This window comes from Odontomachus brunneus, unplaced genomic scaffold (assembly GCF_010583005.1).
Source record: "Odontomachus brunneus isolate Ranch 3 - 2012 unplaced genomic scaffold, Obru_v1 Obru_scaffold_044, whole genome shotgun sequence".
NCBI classification, from domain to species: domain Eukaryota; kingdom Metazoa; phylum Arthropoda; class Insecta; order Hymenoptera; family Formicidae; genus Odontomachus; species Odontomachus brunneus.
This window is the reverse complement of record NW_022639494.1, coordinates 1,481,462-1,503,497: the sequence shown is the minus strand read 5'-3', so window position 1 is coordinate 1,503,497 and position 22,036 is coordinate 1,481,462. Positions and strand designations below refer to the sequence as shown.

Below are 22,036 nucleotides of genomic sequence, written 5' to 3'. Positions count from 1 at the left end.
GCTCATGAAATACGATAAGATCCGCTCTCATCACGTTACGGCTGTGTCAAGGTCTTCGGACTTCGCAAATTGCGTTACGAAGTTTGATGGATAATCCCGAACGGCATGATACTAATCACGTTACCAGTTCGATATCAAAAGCCGATTGGCTTGACCCTTCGCTCTCCTCCTCCTCCTCCTCCTCCTCCTCCTACTGCAGGAGAAGGGTGCATGCGTTCGTTGGCCGCATGCGCTCGCACGTTTTCGCTTCGCGCGGTCGATCCCGAAGAGTGCGATAATGCTTTGAAACGGGATACACACGTCCCGTAGCTCGTTTCCTAAGGGATATGAACTTCCCGTTCCGCGGCAATTCCAACCAATTTACTATTCACGCTGCCTCGATGTACGCCCAGCCGCGGGCTGTTGTGATACGGGCAGCCAATCAAAAACTCTCGTCGGGAACAACTGACCGGCCAGCCATCGATGCAACAAGCAGAAACCCTCTACTCACAGCCTAAAGCGAGGATGGCTGGTCGGAAAATACAGGAGGAAAGGATATACAAGAGAAGAGCGTGAACGAGGAGATGAGAGAGAGAGAGAGAGAGAGGGTGGCGGAGGAATATAAAGAGGAGGAGGTGGAGGAGGGGGAGAACAACGGCTAGAGCGGGTTGTAGAAAGTGCACCGGGGTGGTTGTTGGTTGGTAGTTTCGTCTGTTGATGTTTCATCCGGTCTATGTAGTGTTGCGCATACATGCGTGTAAACGTACACAGCGTGTACAGCGACATACACTTAACATGACGGCATCGCCGTAGGGACGGCAAGAGAGAAGTACTTGTCGCATCCCTTGAGCTATAAAAGTAATTATCGGCGGCTAACGATTCAGCGTGGCGCGCGCCACCGATCGTTTCGCGTCGGCTGACGCGAACGTAAATCATATGGGACGGGGCCGCGGGCAGATCGCGGACAAGATCGCGAACGGCCGCGCGCCTTTAATCGAATTGGCCTTTGCCAATTCGCACGGCTTCATCAAACCGTGACACTTTGACAAAGAGCTGCGACCAATAGAATATCAGTCGTGTATCAGCGCACGTTTATCAGGACGTTTACCTGCAATGATTGATAAAAAGTTCCGCTGCCGAGATCTGTCGCTTTGTGTCTGACAGCTAAAAAGGAGTCGTTCAATTTTCGCTCGATCGTTATGCGGTCAGATCAAATGGAAACGGAGGTAGAGGGAAAACGGGAGGAAGGAGCGGAGGGGAAGGGAGAGAGACAAATTTGCGCAAAGCGATCGTCTCGCGACAGCTTTCCATCAGCCGGCTGACCAACAACGAGACAAGAGGGTGGTCACGGAATGCACGCGACGCGATCTCACCCTGTTTTGTAACCAAAAGCCACACGTACTCGACTGTCCGACGAGGCTCGACCCTCGCTCGCCGTGTGTGAGAGTTTAAGTTCACCGTGTAATTTAATACAGGAGCCAGAGTCGAGCACTCACGAGTACTGGCGCGACTCGTTGGAGATTTCCGTCTAAACTAGGCTCCCCTCGATCGTGAGGAAAGCGTCGACAACAGCCCCCGTAATAGAAGCTCGACGAGCGGCAACGCGTTAAGGTTCGCGGCGCGATAAGAGGCCCTCTCTCTCTCTCTCTCTCTCTCACTCTCTCTCTCTTTCTCTCTCCCTCTGTGCTTAAGGTTGTAAGGCGAGCGATAGATGAAGGGTGAATTTAAAGGGGGCCGGTCGACTTCTCGTCGTCGTCGTCGTGACCGCTTTAACTAACGGGGACGCGACTACCTGCAAGTAGACAGTCCGGATCGACCGGCGGCACGCACAGGCCGCACACGTACGTTGCTGCTCCGCACCGCGTTGCAGCCGAGAATGCATCGCGAGACTCCCCCTATCTGGCACGAGCACACTTGCGCACTTTAGTGCCGAGAAGCGTGCCGTGTGTTGCCAACACGGCCCGACACTTAACCCACGCAAACGGACTGCGCGCTGCTTATTCAATGCCCGCACGTCGACCACCCGTCACCCCTGATGGACTAGCTTTCCGACGCATTAAGATTGCGTACGGTGTTGCGACGAGACGCGTTATCGCGCGGAAAAAGGGGAGAAAGACGCACCCCGAGAAAGAGAGAAAAGGAGAGACAGAGAGAGAGAGAGAGAGAGAGAGAGAGAGAGAGAGAGAGAAAGCATACCCCAGGAACGATTCATGCCGTAGTGATCCCCTTGCTCGATCGTCGCTTTGTCGCAACGGCTTAGTAAACATAACGAGACGCGAATATTAGACGCCTATTTACACGGCCGTAATACAATATCGACGCGCACGGTAATTATGCGGATCTCCATTTCACTGGCCGCGGCTTGCCTCTCTGCCTATATGAAATGTCTGGTCTAAACGAGAACGAGTATCATTTCCACCGCTGTTTCACACACGCACGCACACAAGGACGGAAATTCCGAGCGTTAATGACGAACATTTGTAAAATCTGATCGTTGAGACGAACTCGAGGGTACCCGGACGTACACTGGCGGGTTATTAGAATTCCATCTCCTTTCGTACCTTCGTTCGCATGCTCATTATGCGGGCACGCTGCAAAGCCGAGTGTGTTATTTTGGCTGAACCCCTTTTTATACACGTTTCTTACCGTTTTGAGTCACGTCATTCAGCGTCGCGTTTAAAAACGTATGAAATTATAATTCGCACGTTTCAGACGTGTCAAATAACGTGACTCAAAACGGTAAGGAACGTGTAAAAAGAGCTTCAGCCGAATTACACGTTTGCGCGTCTAAAAATAACACACTTGGATTTACAGCGCACTGCAAATCCAGGTGTATTATTCAGGCTAGATATCTTTTTGCATACCTTTCTTGTCGTCTCGAGTCACGTCATTTAACACGTTTAAACGTATTAAATTATAACTTGCATGTATATTAAACGACGTGATCCAAAATCGCAAGGAACGTGCAAAAAGAGCTTCGAGCATTTTTACACGTTTATGCATTTAAAAATAACACGCAGTGTGTACGTTCAAACACCGACCTGTAAAATCTGATGCGAACATGCGTAAGTACAATAGCGAGATCGTACGAGTGATAGCGCCGCAGAAATTACCGCGACGTCGTTCTATTGTTTCGAATCGGCGATTGCATGCGCCAACGGGAGTTGTACCTGTAATTTCTGTCCAGAGTTTACATGCGTTGTGCATTAATGTGTAATTGCCTCTTATTTGAGATCAGAGAGATACATATGGGTGTGTGTGTGTGTGTGTGTGTGTGTGTGTGTGTGTGTGTGTGTATATATATATATATATATATATATATATATATATCCGAGAACGATCTTTGACGTGGCGGCCCGTGTGCGAATTTTTTCGCATTACGCATTATGACGATGCGCGGGTCATACTTGGACGAACTTCAGCCGGAACGCTTTATTCTGCTGATTTCTCCGTTGTTACGCATATTATATTACAATGCACAGCGTATACACACACACACACACACACACATACATCCTTTAATGTACATTATTGAAATATATAAGCCGTTTAGCTCACGGAAACTTTATACACGCCGCGTGCATTTTCGTTATTTAATAACGAGGACATGTAGTAATCATATAGAATGGCTAGGAGCATTAATATACATTTCATGTTTGGCTTATACACTGAGACTCTAGTAATAAAATGCGCCGGCGTACGCGTGCTACGCGGCCATTTTTATGAAATACGAGAATTTCGCATCGGTTCGCGAAATTTCAATGCGCTAGTGTATACACGTCCCATTTTTTAATTATCTACATTTTGCCGCGCGGCAAATGACGGGGGTGCCTTTGCAAAATAAAAACGCCACTGCGATGGTGGATATTGTTTTCCTTGAAAAACGAGGGAAATACATTTTAATCGCGCCTACACTGAACGGGAAAGAGAGAGAGAAAGAGAGAGGCGTTACGTCACGGGAATCGTAAAACTCAGCCGTGCCGGCGATAAATGCCGCATTTATCGTGATATATATATATATATATATATATATATATATACATATATCGTGTCCTCCGGATAATATGTGTACGTCATCGTCCCGTTTGGTGGCCTCGCACAAGTCCCGGTTCGACTACGTGCGATCCGACGACGGTCGGCGGCGATACAAACTTTCGACATTAACCTGCGCCCAAGTTTGTCCTTTCACACGCCAGCAATCATATTTTTGCCTGACCGCAAAATTATCTAATTGCCACGGCTATAAAATATTGGCCCAGTTGCCGGGTAACTTCGGGGCTCAGTCAAATTAAATGCTGGCACGACCCAACTGTTCCCCCGAACTTCCTTTCCGTTTTTCTCTTCCTTGTGCGATATTATGACCAAGATTTGATATTACTCTCTCGCGTTAGATCCCACCATTTCGGGGCCTCGTTTCTCGCTCATGTAGAAGGGCGCAAACACCACGGGGGAACGCGAGGGTTTTCGTCCCCGTATGTGACCCGCGCGATACAAACCAACTCTCCCCCCTTCGCTGTTTATTTATTCGCGCGATGGCCAGTTCGTCGATATTTGTTCAAGTATGTATAACTCTGAGCCCCTCGGTGCAGTCGCCGCAACATCTTCCCGTTTTACCGGGGTATGCAGATAAGCCTTGGTGGTACGGCGGTTATGGTGCACCGCGTTTTGGATTTGCAGATGAGGGTTGGTGTAACCGCACGGGATGTTGTTGAAAAGATACAGAAGTGAGGGGCAGAAAAGTCCGGGGCCGTATAAACTCCCGCCGTGTAATTCAGCCGAGTAAAACGCCAGCCGATAAACTTGCACTCCGGGACCTCTCCTGTTTTTCTTTGAATGCGTTTTACCGTGCGGCCGTGTGCGCAAGTCCGTGTTGTAGTCCCGGATTCTCTCTCTCTCTCTCTCTCGCTCTCTCTCGCTCTCTCTCGCTCTCTCGCTCGCTCGCTCGCTCGCGGTGCCTCTCGATTTTATTTTCCTCCAGCGTTGTTTTTCCTTTATCGTCTCGCTCCAACTTACTTAGCCGTCTAAGCTTTTGATATCATATTTTATCGCAAGTGGACGAGTTCACGCATCGCGCGTCTTTTATATGCAACGGCATTGCGATAAGTTGTACATCGATTCGCGCCGCAAAATGTGACGCACGAAACCAAGCCGAAATTTTGGTTCTGCGCTGTTCCCGCAAATTCCGTCGAATCTGAAGGATCAATGGAGAATGTCCAGGTATAAAACTATACAGGCTATATTGTGCACGCGGAAAAAAACACAATTCCGTTAGTGTAATTAAATTTTCTGTTATCTGTAAACCAGATGAAAAACTCGGTTGTAGCAACCGAAAGATTCCTGTGGGAGGTTTCTACTCAGCCAATTGCTTTCAGGTATCTCAACCGAGTTTTAATGCAGCTGAATGTTCAGATGAAATGTTTTCGGTCACAGTAACAGAGATATTATTTCTCGTCAGCGAGTTTTTCGCCTCGTCTCCATTCAGTTGCACGAACTGACATTTCTTTTTACGTCTGGTTTGATGCACGAATGTGCACTGAGAAAAAAAGTTTCGCTAATTTAACAAAATACCAGTATCCGCAACAAATGGCTCGTTAAGATAGCAAAGAATTCCATAGTAGAAACAAATGTGATTTGTTGCTTTCAATTTGCTGCTCCAACTGTCACTTCTATAATGGAGACATGACAAACCTAATCTAAATAGACGAGAATAAGTGAGATTTGTATCTCAGGCATGTATGTTTGTCAAGACGATGAGAAATGATTTGTCTATTTCCATAACGATCATCAAATAGTAAACATGCTTTTCTTCTGATAACCGGAAGATCTTTCTCAGTGTGTGTATCATCGTTTTTGTAAAGTTTGAACAAAAATTATCTAAAGGGTCCGAAATATTTTTAAAAAATTGATTGTTATTTCTTTGTTACGAAATATGTTCGTCACTAATTGACGGACGACCATAGTTTACTATCAATGGGGATGACTATCTCTCTCTCTCGGGACTATGGTTTGCAATTTATAGAGTAAACTGCCTCTTCCGAAGATAATATTTGTTTGAGACTTTTGCACATCACCTACTTGTTCCTTCATGTTCCATCATCTCTTGTAATATTTAATCGGATTTCTATCGATATCGTGTTAATATATACAAGTATATATCTTTTAAACACATCTTTGTAAACACATCGTTTTCGTTAAGCCATTAGTTCTCACATTTAATTCAAATTTCTTTTATTATAGATCGATAGAGGAATGTGGCTGACTCTGAGTTCCTGTTATATCGGTGAGTTGTGATATAAAAATTTATGGTGGTATATTCTGTAGAAACTCGTCCGATCAATGCGATTTATTTAAATTGTAGATTTTGGCATGTATATATGGTATTCAATGAGTTACACTGCTCGAAATAATCTAAAGATTATTTTTTAAAAATTAAATATATGGTACAGTAGATACAATAGATTTTAAATATTTTACTTTTGATGCTCTTAGAAAACATATTTAAACGAATATTTTGGCTTCTCTATTATATTTAATTAAAAATACAAAATCGCACGACAGAATTGTAATATGATTTCCTAATGTTTCGAGCAGTACAAAATGCGCAACAAAATTGTGCTACCATAATATAAAATTCGCGATTATTCATATTTGCGTTCGTAAATTTTACGCTTAATGTGACTTCAATTTCCGCGGTCAACTGTCCAAACTTTTCATACGCGACGAAAATGATAATGTAACTTCAATCGAGATTATTGCAAAGTTCCATTTACGTACGTTTGTTTACTTTTAAATTGTTTACTTTTGATACAAATCACATCAGAATTCTCTCGAAACGAAAAGTGCGTTTTTTTTTCTTGGCAAAAACAATAACTCGCGAGGCAGGATGTTTTCTTTTTTTCTTGCGACCTTGTCGGAAGCGCGGTGATTTTAGTTCGCGAATGTTTGCAGATATTTTCGAAGATCAATGAGTACATTTTCTTGATATCTTGATGCCTTGAAAATTATCGCACCGCGAGTGTAGGTAAACAAGGAAATGTGCAACCGATGAAGGACGAGCTGGATGCTGGATGCTGGAAGGATGCAAAGTGACGAAGTCCACGTTTCAGCGGATAGCTGGACGTCGCAGTATAGTGAGCTTAAAACAAAAAGCTCACAAAGAAGATTTTAATTAGTGCACGATTAGACATAAATCGCATTGATTTCTGACGAGTAGTAAAGTTACATTGCGCGGTAACGCGCGTGCGCGCTTACATGACACAATGGGATGCAAAAATCTCTCCTTTTTCATTTAATTCATTGTGCCCTTTCGAGGCGCTACAAATTTGTCTGCGAATTATTCAGTTTGGAGGCTTACAAATGTCTCTCTTATAATCGGTTATACGTTAGGGGAGTTATGCCGCTTTGCGTGTTGCGAACTCTTGTAAAGCAGTTACAAAAAGTTAGCGCTCGACGTGCCACGGAGTGGGTACGTGATATTATGCGAGACTGCGACTTTGAAGCGCGCAAATCGATGTCGTGAGCGTTCCCTATGTACACGTACCTATGTTGGCCGAACACGATTGGCCATCGATATAATGCAAGAATTCGCTTGGAGCGTGCCAAGTCGTCCACTTGAAGCTCGAGAGTTTTGTTAGGGCTCGCGAGAGATCGCCAACAGGATTTTGTGTACTTCTATGCGAATGTGACGTGCTTGAGAGTGAATTCACGTTTAATCGGGGCCGTCGATAAAAAGATAGTATAATAAAACAAATTTCGGTTAAACATATCTGAAATATACGAATAGAACTTGACGAGCTAATGAAAGATATTTCAACAGATAATCGCTTTAATATTCCGTCTAAATAATACATTTGCATTAAAGGCTTTTTAAATACTTGGCGGCTGCAGAAATCAGATCGGAGATAAGATCGAGCTTAGAGAAGATCCGAATTTTCCGTGATCCGAATCGTCTCTGCTAATTAAATTTATGATTCTATTTAATTTGAGAATGAAATACGTACCGGGGCAAATAATAATCTCGCGCGACTGAACGACGCGCGGTGCCTGTCGCGAGAGAGAAACGAAATGAAAATATATATGTAGCGCAAGATGGATCGAATCTCGGATGCTTTTATCACACGCTCAATAAACCACAGACATCTTTCGTATGCGCGGGTATAGTTTTAGCGTAGTTATTTATAACGCTCTCTTTCGTATTCCAGACCAACTTAATTAGGGGAAACCAGACGCGCGAATTTCGAAATCGCGGAGGTCGATCTCAGAGTCGAAATAAAATGAAAATGAATTTTTAGATTACGTCAAGAAGAAGGGGGTGGTTGGGCGATGGTTGGAAGAAGTAAGACGAACAGAACGGGGTGAACCGAGCGTGACGCAGCGGCGCTTTAGTGCGCGAAACTCCAAATATATATGTAGATTCAGGTGACAAAGTTCGCAGAATGAACGTTATAAATTAAAGTAATCCACGCGATCGCGCGTTTCTAATCGCGGCAAGTATGGTAAGCCCTCGGCGACTGTCAGGTCCGCGTCGGATGTTTACAGCGAGAGAAAAGAGAGAGGGGGACGGGGAAAAAAGGAAAGGGAGCGGGGCGCAGCGGGAACTTCTTCGGGACCATTATTTTCTCTTATGAGAAATTTAGGGTACGTCCGTCGAGGAATATTAACCGCGTAAAGGTGGCCAACAAGAAAGTACTTTCTACGAATTTGGCCTATGCAAATACGGGTGAACAATCCGGGTAGGTCGAGTTTGCAAGCCCTCGCCTAGTGAAAAAGTTTGGACGCCCCGCGACGAATACTAATTAAAGACTTGCGGAATGAAATTAGTTAGCTGAGGGGTCGGGGGTGGTGACTCCGCGAGGATGGACGATGGAGTCCTCGACTCGGCGACGAAGAGCCGCTTATGATAATATAATAATACTTACTTGGGGCCTCGGAGTGCTACCTCCAAGCTCATTATGCGTTTAGTTCATAACTTCAATTGGATTCTTACTATCCCTACTGAGCCGAGGCTTTCATCCTGCCGTTGTCTCAAACCATCCTAATTATACAAGTAATTACTATCGCGAAGGAGAACGTTTTCAATTTATTGATTGCCCACTGATGATGCCGTATAAGCAGAAATGGATAAAGGGAGAACTTGTCTCTTTAGCAATTTGAATACTTTATGCTCGGGCTAAACTTACCACACAGTTTTTAATTCTGTTATAGTACATTGAGAGGAAAAATGGTTTATCTGACTAAAAATATAGTTATTTTTTACTCCAACCATATTTTTTTGGTTATTTCGACACAAGAGTGGTAGTAGTAACATGCATATAAGGTTATCACTAATATTATAGTAGAATTTAATAAGAAGATGTGGTTTTTTCTTGACCATAATTTATAGTAATTATTTCTCCATGTGATTATACAAATATTTTTTTTCTCGGTGTACATTTAGAGAAAAATACGTGGTAGTGGTGACTATATATATGCCATACAGCTATAAAAGTTTTGTATGAGAATCAATGTAAATTATTTATTAATAAATTATTAATAAATTATTTATTAGTAAATTATTAATAAATTATTTTTTAGTTGTTGCAACTAAAGCTGAATGATTAGGAGAATTATATAGAGTATTAAAGAACAATATACTTATAGTACTCGCAAGCATCCAGCTTTAATTGCAATAACTACAAAATAGATTAATTACTAAACTACATACATTGATTCCACATAGAAAACTCGTATAGTTATTACCTATATAGTTTACTACTACCATATATTTTTGTCTAAATGTAAGAAAATTGTAAATTTTCGATCACAGATGAAGAATAAAAGAGCACATGACAGCTTGTACATGGATTTTGCAGTGTCGTCAAAAAATAATCAATTGAAATTATCGTTTGACTTTGCTTTCACACCATGAAAAGATCCGAGTAGGAGCGAAACGTCCTATGTGGACTATTTAAGCAGCTATTTCCATAAATATAAAATTATCTCTTTATTCGATGATAATTTTAATAGGATATTTTTTGATTGCGCTACAAAACCCGTGCGTAGACTCTCATACGTCCTTTTGTTCTCCACTTGTGATTAAATACTTGTGATCAAAGAGTCAATTAGAATCAATTCAATTAATTTTTATAAATTTGTTTATAATTCTTCAAGTTTCGGTATTCCTTGTTCGCGTAAGCAACGTCTACCGACAGTCTGGACGATCGCGATTTCTTTTCCGGTCGGATTTGTATTCGGTCGTTTTGTTACGGCGCATTCTCGACGGCAGGGGGGGGGGGGTAGAGAGTACTATTTACGACTTATCGCCAGTAAACGCATTTTAGAAGAGAAAGAGAAGAAAATATTTGTTGATCCCTGTCTCGCGCGCAACGGGAAATTTTCACAGAGTCCATACTGTCGCTCGCCGGGCTTTGAAATCAATCTCAGTACTCTGGGAACATGATAGTCCGACGCGAGTAGAACTTCTTCCTTCCTCCGCCTCAGTCCATTGAAAAAAGGCTCTTGAGTCCATCTCAAGGTATCGATTAACAAACACTCCAACAGCTAGTGCTGCCTTTGTAGAGCCCGCTTTGCAGAGTAACCGCTCGTGGTAAAGCCGTTTCGAGCTTTCCTGAATGGCGCAGTGAAAGCTTTCTGTGCGAACGACTCACCGAGTGTTGCACAAGAGGCGGACCTTTCGAACTCCACAGAATAACGCGACCGTGCGCATCCATTTGTGCGCGGTAGAATTTCGCCGACCTAATCGAATTCCGGTTGCGTCGGCGAAATTTCCGCATTCGCGACCGACGAACGCGATATTTAATTTAGCGCCGCCAGTTTGGTATTCATGACGGGCCACGCCGTGGACGTAAATATAACGCTTTTGACGGAGCGCTCGGAAATATGTATCGACCCTTTGATTTTCTCCCTCGAAATCGCACCGTTCACCAGACTCGATTTTTGCGGTCGCCAGACCCATCGAAGCTACCCACGGCGCCTGCCGTCCGATGAAACTCACATTTAACTCTCATGTATACCTTCCTTACTCGCTCCTTACCTTTCCTTTCCCTCGATAAAAAGCGCCTGAAATTGTCGCAAAGTCGCATTCCTTCTCGCGGCCCCGGTCGCGGTAATATCCGTTCCCTCGCACACGAAGAAGTGTGTATATTTTTACATCGTATCTCTCTCACCTTCTAACCGTTGCGAAGTCTCAGCGAGAGAGTAAGGCGATAAAATAAGAAACCCGATGGGGACGCCGTTTTTAGGTGGAAGGTCGCGTAACACGTAACGCCCGTTGATTTACACACTCGCGCGTGCTCGTTCGCGCCGACAATTGAATACTTTCACTCGCCGTATACTAAGAAAACCATTTGTCACGATAGTAATCATGCACTGTGCTACACGTGTATGCAACGAAACGCTCGGTCATGGAAAGCGGACTCACCTTCGGACTTAGGTGCGGGTGGTTTGCGAGTGGCCCAATTCGTCCGGATACTTCTGCCGCCGAGCCATTGGCCGTTCATGGTACCGATGGCACTCTCTGCTTCCTATAAAAAGGCAACAGCAAGGGGAAAATCAAAATTTTCTACCATAAACTCGAGATATAACGCGCTCGCGTACCGATTACTCGGGCTTGTCGTTGATAATCGTTGCTTGAAACCTGTCTCGAGTGAGGTACTTAGATCTTTATTCAAAGTTATGAGATCCAAGCTTCTCAATGGAATTATGATATGTGTGAATTATGATATCTGTAATTGTGATTCTGACTAAGGAACTCGAAATTTTTTCAAATCCAAGTATCTCACCTGAAACGAGTTCCAAGTAATAACTATTAGTATGAGCCTTGGATGAGCAGTTGGATGTGAATTTTTCTGTTAAATCACAATTACAAATATAACATTACGTATGATGTATGATTCAAACTATAAATCTAACTCTAATGTCCGGATTAATAGACGTTATTTGAAACTCTCAAATGAGATACTCAGGTCTTTATTCAGATCCAAGTTCTTCAGTTGAATTATGATAAATGTGATTTTCATTTATATCTGTCGCACGATTCAACTGAAAAACTCTCATCTAATTCTGATAATATTGAAATATTGAAATCTGAATATTTCATTTAAAACAAGTTTCAAATAATGACTATTAATACAGGTCCAAAACCTGTATCAATAGTTGCCACTTGAAACTTGTCTCATGAGATATTTTTATTTAGAGTTTGATCTAAATTTTTCTGTTGAACTATGATATACGTGACTTTATATTTATAATTGCGATTCCACTGCAAAAACTCCTATTTAATCCTCAACTCAGATCCGAGTATCTCACTTGACATAAGTTTGAAGTAATGACTAATAATACAGGTCTAAATTCCAATTCGAGTATCTCACGTGAGAAAAGTTTCAAGTAACGCGACTATTAATACGAGCCTTAGGTGTAGACTTGCATATATTTCAATACTAATTTTCGCCGGAACCCTTCGGATACCTTCTCGTTAATATTCACTCGCTAACGATATTTAATATACATTCCACACTATTTTTCTTCAATATTGCGCTCTCCAATCTCGCAGCGCGGCTTTTCGGTTTTACAGCGGAAAATGTATTTATCCAGCAGCTTGAGCCGTGCAATACATTAAATTCGGCGTTTTATGTGTTATCGCACCGTTCATTAATTCTTTAGCCTTTAGACGACCAAAGTAGTCGTGGATTTTTGCAGCAGACACATTTGGAATAAAAATACAAAATCTCTGTTTTTTTATACACATCGGAGCGACGAGGTTATTTTATTCCGCAATTTTATACGCCGCTCTCTCTATCGGATGCGTATACACGGCTGAGGTTGGCATTTGCGAAAGTCTTACATTATAACGTTCCGCTCCACTTGGCAAGCGCGTGTCGGAATACACGTGGAAAAATTCGCGGCACGGGGCAAAGCGTGTGGACGAAAATGGGTGACTGAGGATGTTGTGAAACTCGTTGGCGCGCGGCCGAACAAATAATAATGGCGAAAATTATCGGACATAATAGGACTGTATTTACGTATTACGGAATGCGCTCCACGAGGGCTTTGCGCGCGCGCGCGCAGGGGGAGGCCAATGAAAATAGCGCGCGAAAGCTCTCCCTTATTGTCTCTCTCGCAATGTCTGCAACAACAATCGCGGGGCGCCGTAAGAACTGGCAACAGTATCCGCGCGACACGGCGGAGGAAAGGGGGATAGCAGAGACGGGGGATGACGCGACGCATTCACACGCAAAACCGCGGATAAAACCAACAGGTATGTTGACGTCAATATTATCCGCGACTTATTGTTGATTCAGCCGTCGGTATCCCGTCAGCACCGTGGCCCTCGATCCAGGTCAACTTAATATACGTTTTGAAATTTTATTCGATCGACTGCACTCCTGATTCCCCCGGATTTTCGCGAACCGCTCCCGGCGATCCGAGACATTTTCCATCGCGACGTCGCGCTCTCTCCCTCTTGGCCGAAGGGAAACAGAGAATCGCCGAAGAGGAGAGGCTAACGCCGCCGCCGTGGCGACGACGGGGCGACTGTTCGTTCTATAGGACGCTCTAACAAAACAGATGCCGTAGTTGGCATTTAATTCGCGTGTATGCATACGTGCTTACGCGCGCGCGCCTGGATCCATTAGGCGATCTGTATAAAAAATAAGGCGAAACCTCGCCATCGACCGCGAGAGAGGCTTGCAACGCGAAAAGGGTGGAAAACGCCAGGGTGGATATTCGCAGCGCGCGATGCTCGCGCCAAGGAAATATACACGATATGACACACGTCATCGGGCTACATCGTACACATGCGCGTTCGCGGTATGCATCGGCGAGGGTGGCGTTCGGACGGCAGATTCGATGGACGACTGAGAGAGGAGATGAGAGGAGAGAAGAGGATAGGGTAGGAGAGAGAACCGAAGATGTTCCCGACGCGAGGAATTTCCCGAAAAAGTTTACTGTGTTCGGAAAGCTCTCCGGGTTTGCAGGTAGTGAGAGGCACAGAAAGAGAGAGAGAGAGAGAGAGAGAGAGGCAGGTAGGGGAGAGAAGATATGCCTCGTTCTCTCCCTCTAAACTCACGCGATCTTCCCCTCCGTGCCTTTCCAGCTTCCACAGCGGTAGTCTACCCACTGCCGCGTCCACTTTCTCTCTCTCTTTCTTCTCTCTCCCTCTCTCTCTCTCTCTCTCTCTCTCTCTCTCTCTCTCCACCCTCAGCCATTTGCGCCATTTGGGGGAGTCCTCGGCTTCGCCTTCGCCTCATCTCCAGCCGTTACTTCCTTCCACGACGCGGGCTCCAGCCGAGGACTCTCCGCGTGCGCGGTCTTCATCCTCTCCAACGGCCACTCCGCGTTTCCCCAGATAAAGTATTTCCGATTCGAATTTCCATTCCCGATATGACGCCGCGCGTTCGCGCGGTTAGCCTAGATAGAGCGCCGGGGCGACCGAATGCCCCGCTCTAAGCTGATTCTAAACTTCGGTCGATATCCCAACGCCTCTTCGACCCACAACCCCTGAAAACTACCGCCGCTTGGCCCCTTCCGTCCGGCGTGACCAGGGTGTTTACGTGATACCAGAAGTACCACCGCCAACCGACCGACCGACCGACCGACCGACCGACCGAACGAACGGCCGACCAACCAGCCGGCCGGCCGGTCGGTCGGTCGGTCGGCGGCGGCGGTTCGAGCTGTCCAAGCACCCATCAAATCGAATTTCTTCCGCGGTCGGCGATGCTATAGATAGACGGGAGCACCGCGCACCGACACCCAGCTGTTTTACACGCATTATTAAGTCATGCTCCGATACGGCGCTACGCGCCGTCGGATTACGTGGCCTTAACGAAACATCCCTCCCGTCGGACTGCACCGAGCCCGATCGCGCGCGAGCAATCGCTGACCGAGAACTTCTTTAGCTTAATTGACGTTCAGTTTCACCGCTCCTCTCCAATTGCGTCCTTGGAAGGCTGATTCACAGTCGCAGACGCTTCACAGAGCGTGTCAATGAAGCGACATAAGTACACACACGTTTATATATCCGCGACCGCGAAATTTGATTTCGCAACGACGACGGGGGAGAGTGAGACAGAGAGGTTATTCTAATCGATGTTCCGACGACGCACTTCCCAGGGTCATTTATTTCGTCTGTCAGCGCGGCATACAGATCTTATGTGGCGTTTCACCATTTTCAATGAAAACTTTATGATTTCATGACCAAGTAAAAATATGATCTGTTGTTTCAAAAATTCTCCGCGGCTCGCTATAGCGTATTCCTGTTTTGTCAGAAAATACTGAGTATTTATTTACACGGTTGTTGTATATTCAATAACGTGTCAACGTGGCCGTTATGCATCTGATATTTGGACTGGAGCCGTAAATAAAATAACGGCGGTGCGTATACCGCGAAGGCGCTGCAGCACACTGATGCGCCGTAAATAGCAAAAATGACGCTCCTGAACGTCTTTGTTTGCTCAGTGCGAGTATACAAATCTATGCGGTTGCAAGTGCGCTTTTGTGTGCTTAAGGTCGTGAGTCATAACACCGCGCGATTTATCGATCAAATGGTAAAACAACAAAAGTTGACAGTAACTAGAGCGGCTCGGAGCACTTACATAGCGAGTATGCGCGAATATACACTGACCAACAATTGCTAACAGGGGCAGAGCTTAGACTACACGAGGGATCCGTCCCCGCGCTAGAATAGATATCGACATTGTGCCATATACCGCGAGTAAAAAAAAAATAAAGTAGTAGCGCGCGCACACACAGCACACGCACACAAAGCGCTTTTCGAAATAACGTTACGCGCGGGAGTAGAAGAACGTCGCTGCAAAACGCCTCGTCCGATAAGCCGGTCTGAGCGAAATCGATGCATTCTGATGGAAACTTTAATGAAATTCTAGCCGTTAAAAAAGAATTCAATAAGACTTTCATAAGAATCGAAGGGAATAACGTGATAAAGATATAAATTTTATAGTCGAGGAGAGGGAGGAAGAGAGAAAGAGAGAGAAAGGCATTTGCTCTCGCGAGGAATATTCAAGAAAAAGTATCCGTTTGGCAAACACTAATATTTAGTGCGCGTTCCATTTCCATCGATTACGACTCGCAGCCTTAACGTTGGCTCTACCAACTTCGCAGTCGTTTCCGCGGAATTTTTTCCCCTTGTTCTGGCATCGTTCTCTTTGTGTTGTTGTTCTTTCGCGACGTATCTCCTCGTATCTCGGGCCGTGGGTTTTCGACACAGAGAGTTTGATCAGACATCATAAGCCGCGATTCGTCGCCGCCTGAGCCGCAGGCAACGCTCGTGTCACGCGAGAAACTCGCGAAACGAAAAAACCGCGGATGTTGGTCTATTAAGAGAGATTCAGGAAAGAGGATCTCTCTCGGTGCGCTCACGAAGCCGCGTCGAGAAAAGTGACACGTCATCCGCGCTTGGACGAGCGTACTGCGCGGACATATGAAACGTATGGGGGAGGAAACGCGAGCGCGACGGTAGGATATTATGAAGCTAGATATTCATTAAATGCGGCACTCGAGTCTGTCCCCGAAGAAAAACGAGAATCCCGAGAATTCGTATTTCCACGTACGTCTTAAAAGAACCAGGATGTTGGATGCTGGGCGATCAGAGCTCGCGATTTAGGTACGTGTATCCGGCGGTCGAAGGATATAGTGTGGTTGGCGGGACTGGTCGCGCCAGAGGGTGGATGCGCGCGCGAGAGGGTGGGTTGGGCGGGGGCCAGTGCGGCAAGGGAAAGGGGCGAAATTTTCGCGTGTTCCTCGAGGTTAACGGAGACACTCGGGAAATTTATACTTCGGCAATAGTAATACCGCGGGTGTGAGGCAGGTGCCGGCGGTGGTCCAGATCGATAGGACATTAAAACAGAGGGGAAACGAGAGAGAGAGAGAGTCTACCTTCAGGGCAGGCGCCTCGACGAATAACCCCGCCATAAACGGAGGAAAGCCTTCTTTTACTCAGCCGTACATCTAACTTCGCTGTGATTTACGTCGCGGATTTTGGCGGGTCACAGTAAAACTCCGGCCGCTCTCCATTTAGCTCCCGAAAAATGATGTTGTAAACCGGTGACGGTCGGACCCTCCCTGCCCCTTATTTGATCAGCAGCAGCCGGGAAGGATTGACGTCGGGTTTGACATACTGCGAAAGTGACGATCTCTCTCCTCTCTTCCTCCATCTCCCCCGTGATTTCGCAGTCGTATAGTCCCGCCGCGGCGTAGTTCGCGTCTTTTCCGACTTTCGGGAGACGATCGGAGTTGAATGCGATAATTAAAATGCTGCTCGAGGAGAAGGAGTGGGGGAATTATCTACCTTGCCATTGTGCCGCAGTAAGTCTGATTTACATAAAACGGATCGAGCTCTCGGCCCCTTATCTCCGCCGCTCGCGAGTAGCCGGATAATTTGTCATTTCATTTTTGACCGTAATCTCTTAAATATGGAGTTACGGATGTTGTTGCTTTAATCGACGCTTTGCATGCTGCAGTCCCCTGCGGAGCTCGGGAGTTCCTCGAAATTTTCTCTCTCACGAGCGCTATTACATTTTCGTATAAGAAGGGTACGTCATCGAAGGGGACGGGCAGAGAGGGAAGAAAGAGCGCGATGCATAAAGTTTTCTTGTAAAGTCTGTAAAGCTTGCAAGATTCTCGAGTTAACTTGGCATAAGTGTATTTTTACCACTTAAGATATATCGATTGATACATGCTCGGATAATGAACTCATCTTATTAAACTTTTAAAATAGAGAGACAGTTTTTCTACACGTGTTTCTTTTTTTTTTTCTTTACCGAAAAGAGACACTGTTCCATGCTGTAGAAGCGAGAGACGACGGGGCGCTAGGGAAGTTTGCGGTTTGAAGGTTACACGTCTCTAACGGGCGGCGCATCTAACAGAGATCCGAAATTTCTAAGAGTGGGAATAATTTGTCGGCTACACAACTAGGGTATACATCTGGTCATCTACTTTTAACGTGTTATACTTCTGCAAGAAGTAGAACTAAGGGTATCGATATTCTTACGAATTTTGAGTACCGTAGCTAAGGCTCATGTGGTGGGATCTGCTCATTATATCTCAGCTACGGTATAACGCTCTAATCTTCCTAATCTTCGCTAATCTACTACTTTCTAACATGAGAAACACATCGGTTAGCCGATAGTATCGCGTGCTTACCGCCTTTTTGACGAACGAGACGAATCCATATCCTTTGGACTTTAAGGTTTGCGGATCCCTCACGACTCTGCAATCTCTGCAACAGAAACACAACGTATCCCGTGAGATCGAATAGCGCACAGGTGTACGAGGGGGTGGCGCGCGATTGAAGAATAAGATTCAGTCATCGGGAAAAGTCACGAGCGGCGATTAAATCCGCCGCTCCGTACGTCTGATGTAAATCTTGCTCGATTAAGAGCACTCTGTAGTCTCTCTACGAATCCTCTGCGTCATTCGATATCAAGGCTGAAATAATTCTTCCATACATCCAAATTGCATTTCTCTTTTGCCGCGAAATAGTGAACATCAGCGCGCGCACGTGTGAGTGAGCGTGGCAATGTTTAGTATTTTCACGGACGTGCGGATCCGCGCTTATGTGTAGCCGTTATCGCATTATTACGACGCAAAGGGGGTCGAGGGGGTTGCGGGCGGGGGTGGACCTCAATTTGTTTCACGCGCAGTTGAATTTCGAAACGCTCATATTCTCTGGAAAAGTGCCGGCGACATTGTCGGGCGAATTGGGACTGGGCTGCCGGTCCGACCTCGACGAATTCTTCCTCATAATTAAGATTCCAGTAGCGCCCGGCGGACAAAATTAGGAATACTGGGGCGCGCGACGTGGAAGCTGCAGCCGTTTCGGCGAGAGCTCAAGGCGACGAGGAAATATTCTTTCGACCGATAGAGCGAATAGAATTCCACGCTGCGCGTACGCCATCCCGTCTCTCTCTCTCTCTCTCTCTCTCTCTCTCTCTCTTTCTCTCTCCCTCCTCCTTTCCCCCCATCTCGTTATACCCGGCTATCTGGGATTTTTTCAACCGCGAGTGGGAATTTTCCAAAGACTACGTAGCGCGGTATCTACCGTCTACTATGTGCGCGGTGATTGATGTAGACCACGGTGGAACTTTGATGTATGACACTTTCCGCGTACTACGGAATTAATTGCCCGTAGAAAAAATCGCTGGCGCAAAGGTGACAGCATCTGATCTTCCCTCCTTTATTGTCTCCTCGTTTGTGATGGATGAAGTGGATGCAAGAGAGCAATGGGTAATTAGGAAGGAGGATCGTGGAATCGGTACAAATAACGCTCCAAAGAGAGAGACGGACATATCCTGGTAAGACACGTTTTATGCGATTGCTTTAGAAGGCTCTGCGCGATTATATATTCATCGTTTTCTTCAAAAATCGAACAAACGTTTTCTCATTCTCTTTTCTTCCTCTTTTAAATTGTATTTTCGAGAAAAGGATATACGAATAGCGAAGGATTTGTTGTATCTGGTCAACGAGTTGAATAGTCGAGAAAGAAACGGAAGCTTCACAGTGTTTCATTGACATACACGTCTGTTCTAACGAACATTAAATACTAAATATCATTGGAATTGGAATACTCCTCGCTCTCGCCGTCCAGCTCGTCCGTCAAATTGAAAAAGCACGGCTTCGCGGAGATGAATTATTAAATGCATAATACGTAGCAGAGCTCCTCTCCTCCTTATAATTTAATGTGTTATGTTTAAAAAGTGTGGCAAACAACGTTTGCCGTGATACGCGCGGATGGACTTGTGTAAAGCGAAGAATAGGCGACGAAAAAAAAAAAGGGGAAGGAAAAAATGCAAAGCGAGGATGAATAAGGGAAAGAGAGGAGGCTTCAAAGAAGGGTTGTCAAAAGGAAAGAACGTAAAAGGGAATAAAAGAGAAGGCAGGCGGAATTACGCGCGTTTCAGGCTGCAGCCGGTCGGTACTTCCACTCTGTGCATCAATTTGAATGCACACCTGCCGCGGTTTCGCCCGTAATTAAAACGATTAATCGATCAAAGGACGTATCTGGGCGGAAGCGGAAAGAGTGAGGAGAAATTCGTACTATGTGTACACCTTCCTAATGAGTGACGATAGGGAATAAATTAACGAATCGACGGTCGATACGAAATATATTCGCGGCAATTAAATGTTTCCCAGCTCGTGTAGAAATTCCTTTGGCATAAGATAAAAACAAGGCAAAGAAAACGAAAGGGGAAAGAAAACGAAAAGACGTAAAAAAAGAGGAGAGATAGAAAGAAAGCGAATTAGACAGTGGATAAATCTGGAATAATGAACCGTCGGACTAGTCGATTAATCTTTATCGGAAATAAATTTTAAGCACACAAAACGACGCGACGAAGCGACGTTTTAACACGCCTAGCCAAGAGGTAATTCTTCAGTGGCATCACGTACCAAGTAATAAATGTGGGCCGGATAATTTTGATCGACGATGCTCACCACCCCTTGTGGCGTGCGGTGATACGCGCGCACCCTCGCGCGCGCGCGCACGCGACTTCAAAGGCCTTTTGGAACCGCAATATACCGTTTCCGATTGCTTTTGCGCCGAACGGTCGGCGAATGTCGTAGTTTACGAGCACGGAATGTTGAGTGGTCAATATAAGTTAGATGTGGAACACGCGCCGCTAGTCGCCGCCTATGCCGTTGCCCACCCTTCACATCGTTCACATCGCGTATCCGCAGCCACCCCCTTTTCATCGATATAGATATGAGCTGCTTTCTGTATGTTTTTCTCCTCGCGGTATAACGCCCCGCTGTTCGCTCTCTATCCTTTTACTCACTTCTCTTTACGCGTTGACCGGGTCTCTCTCTCTCTCTCTCTCTCTCTCTCTCTCTCTCTCTCTACGCAGAGAGAAACAATCGGCATGTCGGCCGCGCGCCTCGTGAATTTACGTTCCTCACCGTAAATAGAAAAAAACGGAGAGGGGAAAAAAAATAGGCAGAGGCAGGAAAAAGAGGAAAGAAATGACAAATTAATGCACGGTTATTGACGCGATAAATCTCAGAATTTAATTCAGGTTCCGTCGAGTCCTGTGTGCGTCGCGAGACACGCCGTCGTTCCTCTTTCGTCCTTTTTGGCCGGTGATATAGCCGCGACAATGCCAGAGGCTCGCCACTCTGGCGGGCAAAGCCTCGATAGGATAAAGAGTAAGTCTGGATTTATTGCCATCGAGCCAGTCGAACGCGATGGACGTGAGGATAGAAGAGTTTCTGCGTAGAGGTGGGTGGCAATCGGTGGGTGGGTGGCGTGGTGTAGTGTGGTTGGAGGAAGGGAGGAAAGGGGTGATGATTCAAATTGCACGCTAGACGTGTATCGAAGGTGGGACGGCTCTCGATGTTGCGTCTCTCATTCTATCAATTTCGAAGCCTGTGTCAATTTTTGCCGTTGTACATGCGGAGAAAAGATTAGCTATAGAAGCTGAAATATAGCTTATACATAGCAATATATAAGCGGAGTTATTGACGTTTGTATCGATCCGCGTTCTTGCGATCCGCGATCGATCAGCCCTACTACTGCAGTACATTGGGATCGTCGAGCCTCGTGATTGACGACGCTTAGCTACAAGACTGTCAACTTCGTAAGACCTGCGGAACTTTCCCTAATAATTTGAAAAATTCTTATAGGAACTAATTTTCTATCACTGTAATTATAAAAATATAGATTTATATATTTTTATAAAATATAAAAATATATAACGTAGATGAAAATATAATATTTTTACTTACAAAATTTTTATTCCGCGGCTTATATAAACCTGGCTAAGGTTCTTCTAGTCAGAGATAGGATAAAGCACAATGAGTCCTCATTGATTTGTCCGCCACTTTTAGGGATGATGTAAGTGAGGGAATGAGAAGGGAAACAGATGAAATGAGAGGGAAGCTCAAAAACTAAAATGACAAAGCACGCTGCAGCTGCTCTCTTACTCGTTCACTCACTTTCTCATTATTTCTTTATGTGCTTATAATTACAAATATTAAACACTTTACACGCAGTAGAGAATCAAAATTAATTGAGGACGTAATTTAGATATTTATTAGGGATACGCGCGCG

The 22,036-nt window shown here is 45.3% G+C and overlaps 1 protein-coding gene across 7 annotated transcripts in view; it reads right to left on the bottom strand.

Moving 5' to 3' along the window:
* LOC116844664 (nucleolysin TIAR) overlaps nt 1–22,036 on the bottom strand; it is a 475,685-nt gene that overhangs the window by 45,447 nt on the left and 408,202 nt on the right. For all 7 annotated transcript variants that reach the window (XM_032816518.1, XM_032816513.1, XM_032816511.1 and 4 more), the window contains 2 exons: nt 18,136–18,211; nt 11,399–11,501 (listed from right to left, as the gene is read on the bottom strand). In XM_032816518.1, the coding sequence (XP_032672409.1) occupies nt 11,399–11,501; nt 18,136–18,211 (179 nt within the window). The remainder of the gene's footprint in view (nt 1–11,398; nt 11,502–18,135; nt 18,212–22,036) is intronic.